The following is an 11,265-nucleotide window of genomic DNA, read 5'->3' on the forward strand; positions in this document are numbered from 1 at the left end:
TTTATTTATTTATTTATTTTTGAGATGGAGTCTTACTCTGTTGCCTAGGCTGGAATGCAGTGGCACAATCTCGGCTCACTGCAACCTCCGCCTCCCAGGTTCAGGAAATTCTCCTGCCTCAGCCTCGCAAGCAGCTAGGATTACAGGCGCTTGCCACCAAACCCAGCTAATTTTTGTATTTTTATAAAAGATGGGGTTTCACCATGTTGGCCAGACTGGTCTCAAACTCCTGACCTCAAGTGATCTGCCCACCTCAGCCTCTCAAAGTGCTGGGATTACAGGCATGTGCCACCACACCTGGCCCCGATTTTTAAATGTTAAGAATGTTCAGAAGAAAATGATATGCATAAACAGAAAACACATGTGCAGTGCATGAATGTATATAAACACACATACATTATACTATAGATACACTACAAGCATGTACAATGAAGTAAGCAGTTAATTCTTACTTTCAGAGGCCTGTATCGACACAGCACTAAGACTATACCGAGTTTAACAACAAGTCATCTATTTTTGTGCCTGTCTGATGATAGTTGTTGGAACAATGCGGGAGATGTTGAAATGTTTTTGGAGATAGGTGATCTGTGGTGATGGAGACAAGGCACAAAAGGAGAGAATAGTGTGAGCTGGATTGTGTGCCATGGCATGGTTTATTCAGGGAGGATGGGACTATGGGGTGATTAGGAAGGAGGCAATTGTGGGAAAAATGCTGGCAAGAAAGACAAGCATGAACAAGGATACTATGCTGAGGAGTTGGAGCTTGATTCTTTACGCAGAGGGGAGCCACTGTAGGGTCTTCTTTTTCTCCTTGGACTCCAGTTACACTTATTTTAGATGGTTCGATATTATCTCACCTCTTTTGGATGCTTCATTTTATTTTCCTCTTTGTGATTCTCTTTGAGTAACTATTGACTTATCTTTAAGTTCACTGAGTCTTTGCTCAGCTGCGAGCAGTCTACTGATGAGCTTATATCATTTTCATATATGATATTGTATTTTATATTTCCATTTGCCTTTTTTCCTTTAATTTCCATCTCTCTGCTAAAATCCCTCATCTGTTCATAGAAGCTGTTTATCTTTTCCACCAGCCCCTTTCACATACTGTTATTTTAAAGCCCATATCTCATTATTCCAACATCTGGGTCCCCTCTGAGGCCTGTCCTGCTGATTGTTCTATCACTTCTATCACTTGACAATGGGTCTTTTGTTTTGAATTTTTTTTAATTTTATTTTTATTTTTGAGATGGAGTCTCACTCTGTCACCCAGGCTGTAGTGCAATGGTGCAATCTTGGCCCACTGCAACTTCTGCTTCCCAGATTCAAGCAATTCTCCTGCCTCAGCTTCCCGAGTAGCTGGGATTACAGGCACCCACCATCACATCTTGCTAATTTATGTATTTTCAGTAGAGATGAGGTTTCACCATGTTGGCCAGGCTGGTCTTGAACTCCTGACCTCAGGTAATCCATCCGCCTAAGCCTCCCAAAGTGCAGGGATTACAGCATGAGCCACTGTGCCCGGCCCTTTTTTCTATGTGCCTGAAAGTTTTGGATTGAATGCCAGACATCATTTGCAGAGAAACAGTAGAGACTGAGGTACGTAGTTATCACTCCTGGAGATGGGTACCCTCTTCTTTTGTCAGGCCACTGCCATGGGAAGTGAAGTCAGCCTACTGAATAACAGCTGGGTTTTGGCTTTATTGTCACTACATTTACTTTGTGTTCCACAGTCTTCAAATAATTCCTCCAGTGGTAGGATGCTGTTTCCTTATACTTAGTGGATGCCTTGGTTACCAGTGGATTTTTCTCAGTGTTTATACTCTGAGCTTTCCGCAGCCTCTACACACACATACCTGTGCCACAGAGGGGTTCTCTCCCCACACTGTTGCCCTTCCCCCAGTGGTAGATTGCTATTACTTACTCCATGCTAGAGTTGTGGGGCAAGGGGACATTTTTAGTTCTGCTCCAGCTGCAATCCCAAGCATGACCTATGCTTGTGGGTCTTGGGGTGAGATGATCTTCCCGACACCCGCCGACTCATCCCCCAGCATGCCTTCTGTCTGTGGCAAATCTAGGCCAGACGAACATTTCCTACCCCTCACTAAGAATTAAGGGATATTTCTCTGGGGCCTGCAAGAAAGAGTGAGTTTGCTGACCCACCCAGTGCCTTGAGACATTTGCACCAAAAGGTTGAAAGTAGGTGGGTTACATAGTAAGACTTGTTTTAGATATGTCATCCCTATAGAGATGTCAAAAATGGGCGAGGGGTAAACAAGGCTGCTGGGGGGCAGAGAGTCTAGCAATGAGGCAAGAGTCAAGGCAAATGTAAGGAAGGCCTAACAGATTTGTTTTAGTACTATGTGGGAAGTACTATACTAAGTAGTGTGTGTATATCTGAAATCTCATTTAATACAACTACTCCCTAAGGAAGATTTTTATTAGCCCAGCTTTACAGATGAGATGAGAAACTAAAGCTCAGATAGCTCAGGCAACTTGTCAGATTCAAACCCAAGTCTCCCTAATGCTAAAACCTGTACTCTTAACTGCTCTCCTGCCACGATAACCACTTCTCTGCTGTGGTGGCCACTACTCGGCTGTGATCCAGTGGAGAGAAGGGAGCAGACAGCTGTGAGATGTTAAAGAGGTAAAATGCACAGGAGCTGGCCACTGATTCAAACACGAGGTTGCAGAAATAGGGAAATAGAGAGGAAGACTCTCCGGTTTTTGGCTTGAGTGGATGGGTGACTGGCGGTCTGTGAAAAGAGAGGAAGATGGGGAAGCTGCTTTTGACCACTTCAAGTTTAAAATGCCCGTGGGACATCCTGATGCAGATGTCAGAAGGCAAAGGCAGAGAGAGTACAAAGAGAAATGACTGCAGGGGCCCTGGACTCTTGTTAGCCAGGGCCCTTCGTCCTTCTCGTGTGCTGTGAGCTAATGAGGTGTTCTTTGATTACAGGCTCACCAGGACCAAAGGGAAGCCCAGGCTTCCCCGGTATGCCAGGCCCTCCTGGGCAGCCCGGTCCACGGGGCTCAATGGGACCCATGGGACCATCTCCTGATCTGTCCCACATTAAACAAGGCCGGAGGGGCCCTGTGGTCAGTATCTTATCAGAGATCCACTTCCTGTTTGGGGGAAAATGTGTTTTTGTCCCATGCTTTTCCCTGTGGTTAAACCAGATCCTTTTGTATTGTAGGGTCCACCAGGTGCACCAGGAAGAGATGGTTCTAAGGTAAGCCTTATGAGTGGTCCTCACAAGCTAAAGGTCTCTCACGTTCGATTTTGTTTTGTTTTGTTTTTTTGAGATGGTCTTGCTCTGTCACCCAGGCTGGAGTGCAATGGCACAATCTTGGCTCGTTACAACCCCTGCCTCTCAGGCTCAAGCCCAATTCTCCTGCCTCAGCCTCCCAAATAGCTGGGACCACAGGCATGCACCACCACTCCCGGCTAATTTTTGGATTTTTTAGTAGAGATGGGGTTTCACCGTATTACCCAGACTGGCCTTAAATTCCTGAACTCAGGTGATCTGCCTGTCTCGGCCTCCCCAAGTGCTGGTATTACAGGCGTGAGGAACCGCTCCTGGCCTGAAGGTCTCTCACTTTCTACCTCTTGCACTGACATCAAGGAAAGCTCACCAGTTACTGTTTACCATCCCCATTTTGCATGCAGCAAAAGTGAGACACAGATACCAGATATAACTTTTTCCCCAAAGCTGGGAACAAAATCTGAAAAGCCATTTTCTTAAATTCCGAAACCAACCCCAAAGACAAAAACAACCACCACAACCAGTCGTAGGAAAAATTACCCCTGTAAATTTTAAGTGAGCCTCTGCATTGTGATACTCACATGTGCTTTTCTCTTTAACCAGTGTTGCTTTACAGGATAGCGTTTTGTGTGTTTCCATTTCTGTGAGATTTTCAAGTCAGGAACAGGAGATGCTCCATTCTTTCTGCAACAGGGTGGTTCCCCTCTGAGAGCTGCCTTCTCTTTTTTGCCTCACAAAGAAGTCAGTGTGAGATACTTCAGAAAGTTTGTTACTCCACATACTGCTGGGAAATACAAACATTCCTCTTGCCAGGAAGGTTTGAAAATATATGGGCTCAAGGGAAATCAGAATGAGAAACATTTGACCCAAGCAGTCCTGTTCAAATAAGTGGTCCCGTGAGTCCAGCTCAGTTTTACATATGTTTTTTATAGAAAATATTTGTTGTTTTGTGCAGGGAAGTGGTTATGGTGGGCGTATAAATAGAGACTATTATTGTGGTATCCATGTGCTCTAGAAAGCTAACCCTGGCCTTTCTGTTTTTAGGGGGAGAGAGGAGCGCCTGGGCCCAGAGGGTCTCCAGTAAGTAGCACTCTGTGTCCTGCTTCCCCAGGGGAATGTTCTCAGGGATGCAGCTCTGATGAGCCTATAGGTCGGTCTAGTAGCAAAGGCCCGCCCCTTCCTGATGCCACTCAGCCCACCTGAGCAGAACTCTGTGGTTAGGAAGACAGTCATAGAAGACCTTAGCTGCTAGTTTGGATTTATTTTTCAAACTTGTTTTCTGTTGTTGTTTTTTCTTTTATCATGGCTAATCTTCATTTAAAATGTCTTTCCTAAAGCTCAAAACCCTACTATGCCATGAGTCTGTTTCCAAGTATTATCATAAAACCTTTGAAAGGTCTAGGAAAGAAATCTGTGGGTTTAAATCATAACTCTGCATACTTGAGAATTTAGCCACTGCTACAACCCTAGCAAGTCAGATGGCCATCTCCTCTTAAAAAGTGCAAAACCATGCAGGGCTGTTTAGGATCTGAGAAGAAATTAGCTGCATATATGCATAGTGTCTGGGAGATTAAAAATGAGAAATAGTAGTATTCAGAAGCGTAGAAAATTCAAACCACTTCACTGCTTCTGAAGAAGTATCATTTCTGAAATCCAAAAGCTGTAGCCACAGAGGTGGAAGTCATGGGTTCCCATCTCAACTCTTCTACCTGCTAGCTTTCTGACCATGGCACATCACTGAGGGTCTCTGGGTATTCATCCCCCAACCTGTGCAGTGGCAATAGTGGAATCTGACCTGCCATCCCTCAAGTGGCTATTGTGAGGGTCAAATGATATGAAAATCCTATGCCTGTCTTAGTGCTTTACGGTGTAAGCTCTGCTTCCATAGTGCCCGCTGCTGCTGCAGCAGTTGTGGGAAGTGATAACGATTTTACTACAAACTTCTGACAAGCCCAGAACATGCGTGTTTATGCATTTCTTTTTTACCATGCCCCACACAGCACTCTATAAAATTAAGGCTTAGTAAATACTATATGATGATAAAGGATACTCAATACATAGAAAAATTAGGAAGCTTTTGTTTGGACCTTTCCTAGATGATGAGGAGTTGATGTCTTTACAACATCCTCTCAACTTCATTTAGTTTGTGCTTATAGTCGGCCATCTTATAAACATTTTAATAATTTTGAGACAGGGTCTCACTCTGTCACCCAGGCTGGAGTGCAGAGGCACAATCTCGGCTCACTGCAGCCTCGACCTTCTGGGCTCAAGCAATCATCCACCTTAACCTCCCAAGTAGCTGCGTCCACAGGTGCCCACCACCACACCTGGCTAAATTTTTGTTATATTTTTTGTAGAGACAGGGTTTCACCATGTTGTCCAGGTTGGTCTTGAACTCCTGGGCTCAAGCTATCTGTCCACCTTGGCCTCCCAAAGTGCTAGGATTACAGGTGTGAGCCACCACTCCTGGCCCAGATAACATTTTGAATACATATTATGCTCAAAGCGCTTTACGTGCATTTACTTATTTAAATCCTCACTTATGAACCCTATAAAACCCTATGAAATTGGGACTATTATTATCCCCATTTTACAGATGTGGAAACTGAACCACAAGAAATTAAGACCACACAGTTAGTAAGCAGCAGAGATGAGATTCAAACCCAACAGAACCCCAGTCTCTTAACCACTGCTCTGCTGCCTCCATAAGCATCTTCCAGACTGCTTTGGAAAGTTACTTAGGAGAGTTGTCTTATATTCTTTCCTCTACTGGATTTGATAAAGCCTAGAGTTAGGAGGGAGGAAAGGTGAATACATCACCAAAGCTCATCTGAGAAGTAAGAGAATTAGAAAACAATGTGGAGGACCCCCAGGCTCCTGTAGCAGTCCTCACATTGACTCCATTTGGGGCACAGTTATTGAGAAAGTAGTTGCCAGCAAGCAGCGGGTCAAGTCATGGAGCCCCGGAGGCCATTGCTGTCTGTCGTATTCTAGCTTTGATTCCTCCCATGTACACAGGGACCCCCTGGTTCTTTCGACTTCCTGCTACTTATGCTGGCTGACATCCGCAATGACATCACCGAGCTGCAGGACAAGGTGTTCGGGCACCGGACTCACTCTTCAGCAGAGGAGTTCCCTTTACCTCAGGAATTTCCCAGCTACCCAGAAGCCATGGACCTGGGCTCTGGAGACGACCACCCAAGAAGAACTGAGACAAGAGACTTGAGAGCCCCCAGAGACTTCTATCCATAGCACATCCCAACACCGTCATGCCAAAGGAAGAGAAAGATCAACTCATCTGCAGTTAAACCATCTAAAGAGAAAAAAACACCACTGGAGACCTAGAAAACATACATTTTCTCTTCTCTTTTCCTGACATCTCTCTATTCCTCTTCTTCCAGATACAATACGATTGTCAGAGTCCCCTCTTAGGCCTGCAGACACATGGGAGTGAATGATTGATTTACCTGCTTCTTACTAAGAGTTCGTTGGAGTGGTTTGCATTGTAACTTTTCGTTTACATCCTATTTTTCCAGGAACTTTGGATTTAAGTACTTTCACAGTGTCTTAAATCATAAATTCTTCAAGTAAATTTGGCAGAGTATCCAAAGGGAAAATGGCAAAGTGAGCTCTAAGAAAATGTGAGGCTACTTCTAAGATGTGTGTTCAGAGTAGACCGTAACTCCTCTAGTATCAAAATTAGGGCTCTTCAGTTAAAAGGGGTGGGGAGGACAAAAGTGTAGATGTACTTTGGTGGAGAATTCTTTTTCCTTGTGCTTCCAGTAGATTTTAAATTTGGAGGCCCTTGTCAAACGTTTCCCAATTCAATTAAAGAGAGGAGAGAACTGAATGACTTTTAGAGAAGATAGAAAAGAATTACAGTCATATATTTACTGTTACATAGATTGCCACATTCTAAAATTCAAATATGGTGCTTAAGGTTTCATGCCATGCTTATCTGTAAGTATCCTATTTAGGGAAGAAGATTAAATCCTCTTTTCAAAAAACAAAGTGAAATGCCTGGATTCACATTAAAACAGTGGGCTCTGGTTTGCTAGAATATTTTAAAGCTATTTAATCAAGAGTGGAGCCTGCTGTATACATCAGAGATTATTTGTTCAATAAAGTGGCTGACCTTAGAGAGAGGCACAGAATTCCTGGTTCTGAGCAGGTGCCCAGAAGGTGCCATTAGGTGCCATGATCCAGGCTGAACCAATACACAGTGGGGCTGAAGGCTGCAAGGAAGTTGCTGGCTTGGGTTGACCTCACTAACGCCATCAGCAGCAGTAGGTGAATTTGCTCTCCTTGGGTGTTACAAGTTTTTGTCTGGAGCCAACCAAGCTTGCCACCAACATATTGAGAATAATACACTATTGAAAGTTATCTTGGATGGGGAGAAAAAAAAACAGTGGTTTTCCTTGTTTGCAAAAACTTCCTTCCTATTCCCATTTCTTCCCTCTTTAATTTAGTCCAAGTTCCAGTTCTTTCAGGCACTCTCTTTGATTTCTTTTCCCCTGCATGTGAGAAGCAGTTCAGAAAAGGGTCTATTTCTCCACCTCCTAGTGAGTTAGAGTGTTTTCTCAGAGCACCTCTGGGTCCCAAAGGGAAGCATGTTCCTGTCAAGGTTTGTTGTGCATTCAGAAGTACCAGGAGCAAGAGACCAGAAGGATGATCTGCTCCTTTGTAACGTTGTTGAGGGCCCTCTTGGTTCCAATGAGCAGCTTATAGGTTAGTCACAGTCCACTTTCTCACTGGACACACAAAGTGGCTGTTCATCTGCCTTTGCGGGAGACTTTCACTCTTATGTTGAGCTTCACAAATGATCGTTCTCACACTCATATTCGCTCATGGTGGCATTTCCCTTCCTGCCATGTCCTTTCCTATTTCTTTTTGGCGTTTTTGCCTCCACCTTTCAGCCCACATAATTTAACTCCACTACTGTGAAAGCTTGCTTAAAGAAAATCCCTCTTGGCTGGGCATGGTAGTCCATGCCTCTAATCCCAGCCCTTTGGGAGGCTGAGGCAGGCAGATCACAAGGTCAGGAGTTTGAGACCAGCCTGACCAACATGGTGAAACCCCATCTCTACTAAAATACAAAATTAGCTGGGCGTGGTGGCACATGCCTGTAATCCCAGCTACTTAGGAGGCTGAGGCAGGAGAATTGCTTTAACCCAGGGGGCAGAGCCAAGATTGCGCTGCTGCACTCCAGCCTAGGCAACAGAGCAAGACTCTGTCAAAAAAAAAAAAAAAAAAAAAAAAAAAAAAGAAAGAAAGAAAGAAAGAAAGAAAGAAAGAAAGAAAGAAAGAAAGAAAGAAGAATATCCCTCTTGTTGTGTTTGAATGCCACCTTTCAGTCTTCTCCCTTAAGAATGATAGGAAGGGGCTTTGCAAATCTCTAGTGGCAACAGTCTTCCTTCCCTTCTTCCTACCATGCTGGAAATGCAGGACTCATGTCAGCGTGTGGCTGAGTCTTTGATGAACACTTTGCTCCTCTGTGTCTCATTTATGCAAAAGTCCTGGTGACTGTCCACCAGCATTTTTAAAGTGAAAGCAAACACATTCTTAGTGCTCTTTTTCTAGCATCTTTTCTTCCTTCTTCTCTCTGCAAAATTCAACATTCATGACAGAAGGTCACGCCAACCACGGGTTTATAAAGAGAGGAAGTGAACAGCTGTTGATTTCCATCTGGATATATTTAATGTTTGCCTGCTTGTGGAGCATGGTATTTAAAGGGTGTGAATGGATGAATGCTTTTAAAACACACACACACAACTATGCACAAGCTGTATGAGAGATAGCTAGGTCCATCTATGATTTTTTGTAATGAGGAATTTTAATACCTTTTCTTTGACAGTGAACTGTATTTAGACATATGACCTTTATTGTGAAATGCTCATAAAATGCAACCAAACTGCATGTTTGGCCATAGGCTAGAATAATATATTAAAAGAATTAATGGAAAGTAGTAGTATCTGGATTTCATGAAACTATTCCAGATAATATTCTCCAGCAAAACTTATAGTAACCTGTATTTTATAACATCAATCTGCTGGACCAATTTAATTTAGAAAATAATTTTTAATCCTCAGATTTTCAAAACTTGGACTACTGCAAAACTGGTATGTATTCTTTATGCCCAAATTTTATTTTTCAAAGATAGGACATCATAAGGCATCATTATTTCTAATGTATCTTTTAGCTAGATAGAAAAAGCTTTACTGTTTAAATAGGACTTCTGCTCAAAACCTAATAGGAAAACCATTTCTGGGGTAAGATTTGCTACAGTGCATTTCATGTTTTATAGTGAAAAAGATGTTTGTACACCTCCTCAACCTGTTAGTAGAAATGTTGACTTCGATTTTTGCACCCTCTTCACAGGACCTCATAAGTTACCTCTGTTCTTGGAAAGCAATGGGAATAAAAATACGCTGTTGAGAATACTACATGGGGCCAGGCACGGTGGCTCACGCCTGTAATTCCAACACTGGGAGGCTGAGGTGGGCGGATCATGAGGTCAGGAGATCAAGATCCTGACCTACATGGTGAAACCCCATCTCTACTAAAATACAAAAAAAATTAGCCGGGCATGGTGGCACATGCCTGTAGTCCCAGCTACTCGGGAGGCTGAGGCAGGAGAATTGCTTGTACCCAGGAGGTGGAGGTTGCAGTGAGCGAAGATCGTGCCACTGCATTCCAGCCTGGCGATAGAGTGAGATTCCATCTCAAAAAAAGAAAAAAGAAAATAGTACATGGAGGGCATGCATTTTAGTTTAGGAAAATCCCCCTCCCTTCCCAGTTCCAGAGGGAGAAATTATAAGCTATACTGTGCCAAAAGTGAGTGGGGCTGCAGAGAGGATGGTGCCTTTTCTCACCTTCTGAGTTAGTGCCCAACATCTGCCATAGGATTTATTGACCACAGGAAGTCATTTCTACTGTATAAACTCAGACAGGTGTGTCATAGCCCAACAAGTAAATAATAAATGTTCATTGGTTTTGGAAGGAAGGAGAGGGGAGTATTACCCCACCAAATACCCGTGAAGAGCACCCTGGCTTCGGTCATCTTTCCAAGGTTCATAATTACTGTGGGCCTGGTGAGCCCTATTCCCAGGGCTGCAAGGGAAGGCTTCCCCAGGCCAGACATTGCTGTGGGTTTTCAGGCAGCAACTCCGCCATCATATTTTGGGTGTTACTCCCCACTATCTCTCCCCACATCTCAGCCTATGCCTCAGAAACAACCACAGCAGCCTCATTCTGCAGAGTTAACATCTTTCAGATAACCTTCCTGAAAAGGAAAGTTATAGCAGGAATCCAGGCCAAACAACAAGTAGAATAGAGTCATCTAAAGTTATTAATAATGAGTTCAGGGAAATAGATGAATTTTTTCCTGGCACAGTCAATATTTATATCTTACAACAAGTCAAAAAATAATTTTCCATTTGGAAAACAAAATACACCATGACTGTGATTGTTAAGGCATATAATCATGAACTTCACATGCTCCCTCAACAAATGTTACTGCTCTAGGGAAATCATAGAAAAGGACCCTCTTATTCCCCCAGGGGATCAAAGCAAGTCCCCTTAGGAATTTCATGTGTGCCATGGGTCTGTTTTTATTTCACAGGGACTAGTCATGTACTGGAGTAGCTCTGTTGTTCATTATTTGTAACAGGTCCATATAACAGTCAAGCTAGCATTCAAACAGTTGTGGATGTGATACTATGAAGTACTTTTGATATGATTGTATATGCTTAATAACAAAGTTATTTTTCTTACATGGCTCTACTGTGTTTTGTCCTGACACCTGGTTTTGTGAAGCAAGTCATCTTTTTACCCAGTTAACAAGGAGATGGAGAGGTACATTTCTCTTGAGAGCTGGAATCTGGAATCTGGGTCAGCCACCTCCTGAGGTCTGGGTGTGGTCAGAGCATCTGAATCTGAATCAAGGTCTGAATGCCCAGGTACCGCTGAGTGTGGGTCTCGGAGATCCAGTTCCCTAGCTGAG

General features: G+C 43.5%; 1 protein-coding gene across 1 annotated transcript in view; it reads left to right on the top strand.

The window, feature by feature from the left end:
• Positions 1-8,142, top strand: part of CCBE1 (collagen and calcium binding EGF domains 1) — a 51,477-nt gene extending 43,335 nt beyond the window's left edge. The window contains exons 7-10 of the mRNA XM_017890447.1: positions 2,957-3,096; positions 3,195-3,230; positions 4,308-4,343; positions 6,282-8,142. Of these exons, the coding sequence (XP_017745936.1) occupies positions 2,957-3,096; positions 3,195-3,230; positions 4,308-4,343; positions 6,282-6,515 (446 nt within the window). The 3' untranslated portion in view covers positions 6,516-8,142. The remainder of the gene's footprint in view (positions 1-2,956; positions 3,097-3,194; positions 3,231-4,307; positions 4,344-6,281) is intronic.
• The last annotated feature ends 3,123 nt before the right edge of the window (positions 8,143-11,265 follow it).

This window comes from Rhinopithecus bieti, unplaced genomic scaffold, assembly GCF_001698545.2.
Source record: "Rhinopithecus bieti isolate Rb0 unplaced genomic scaffold, ASM169854v2 scaffold_17861, whole genome shotgun sequence".
Lineage (NCBI taxonomy): Eukaryota > Metazoa > Chordata > Mammalia > Primates > Cercopithecidae > Rhinopithecus > Rhinopithecus bieti.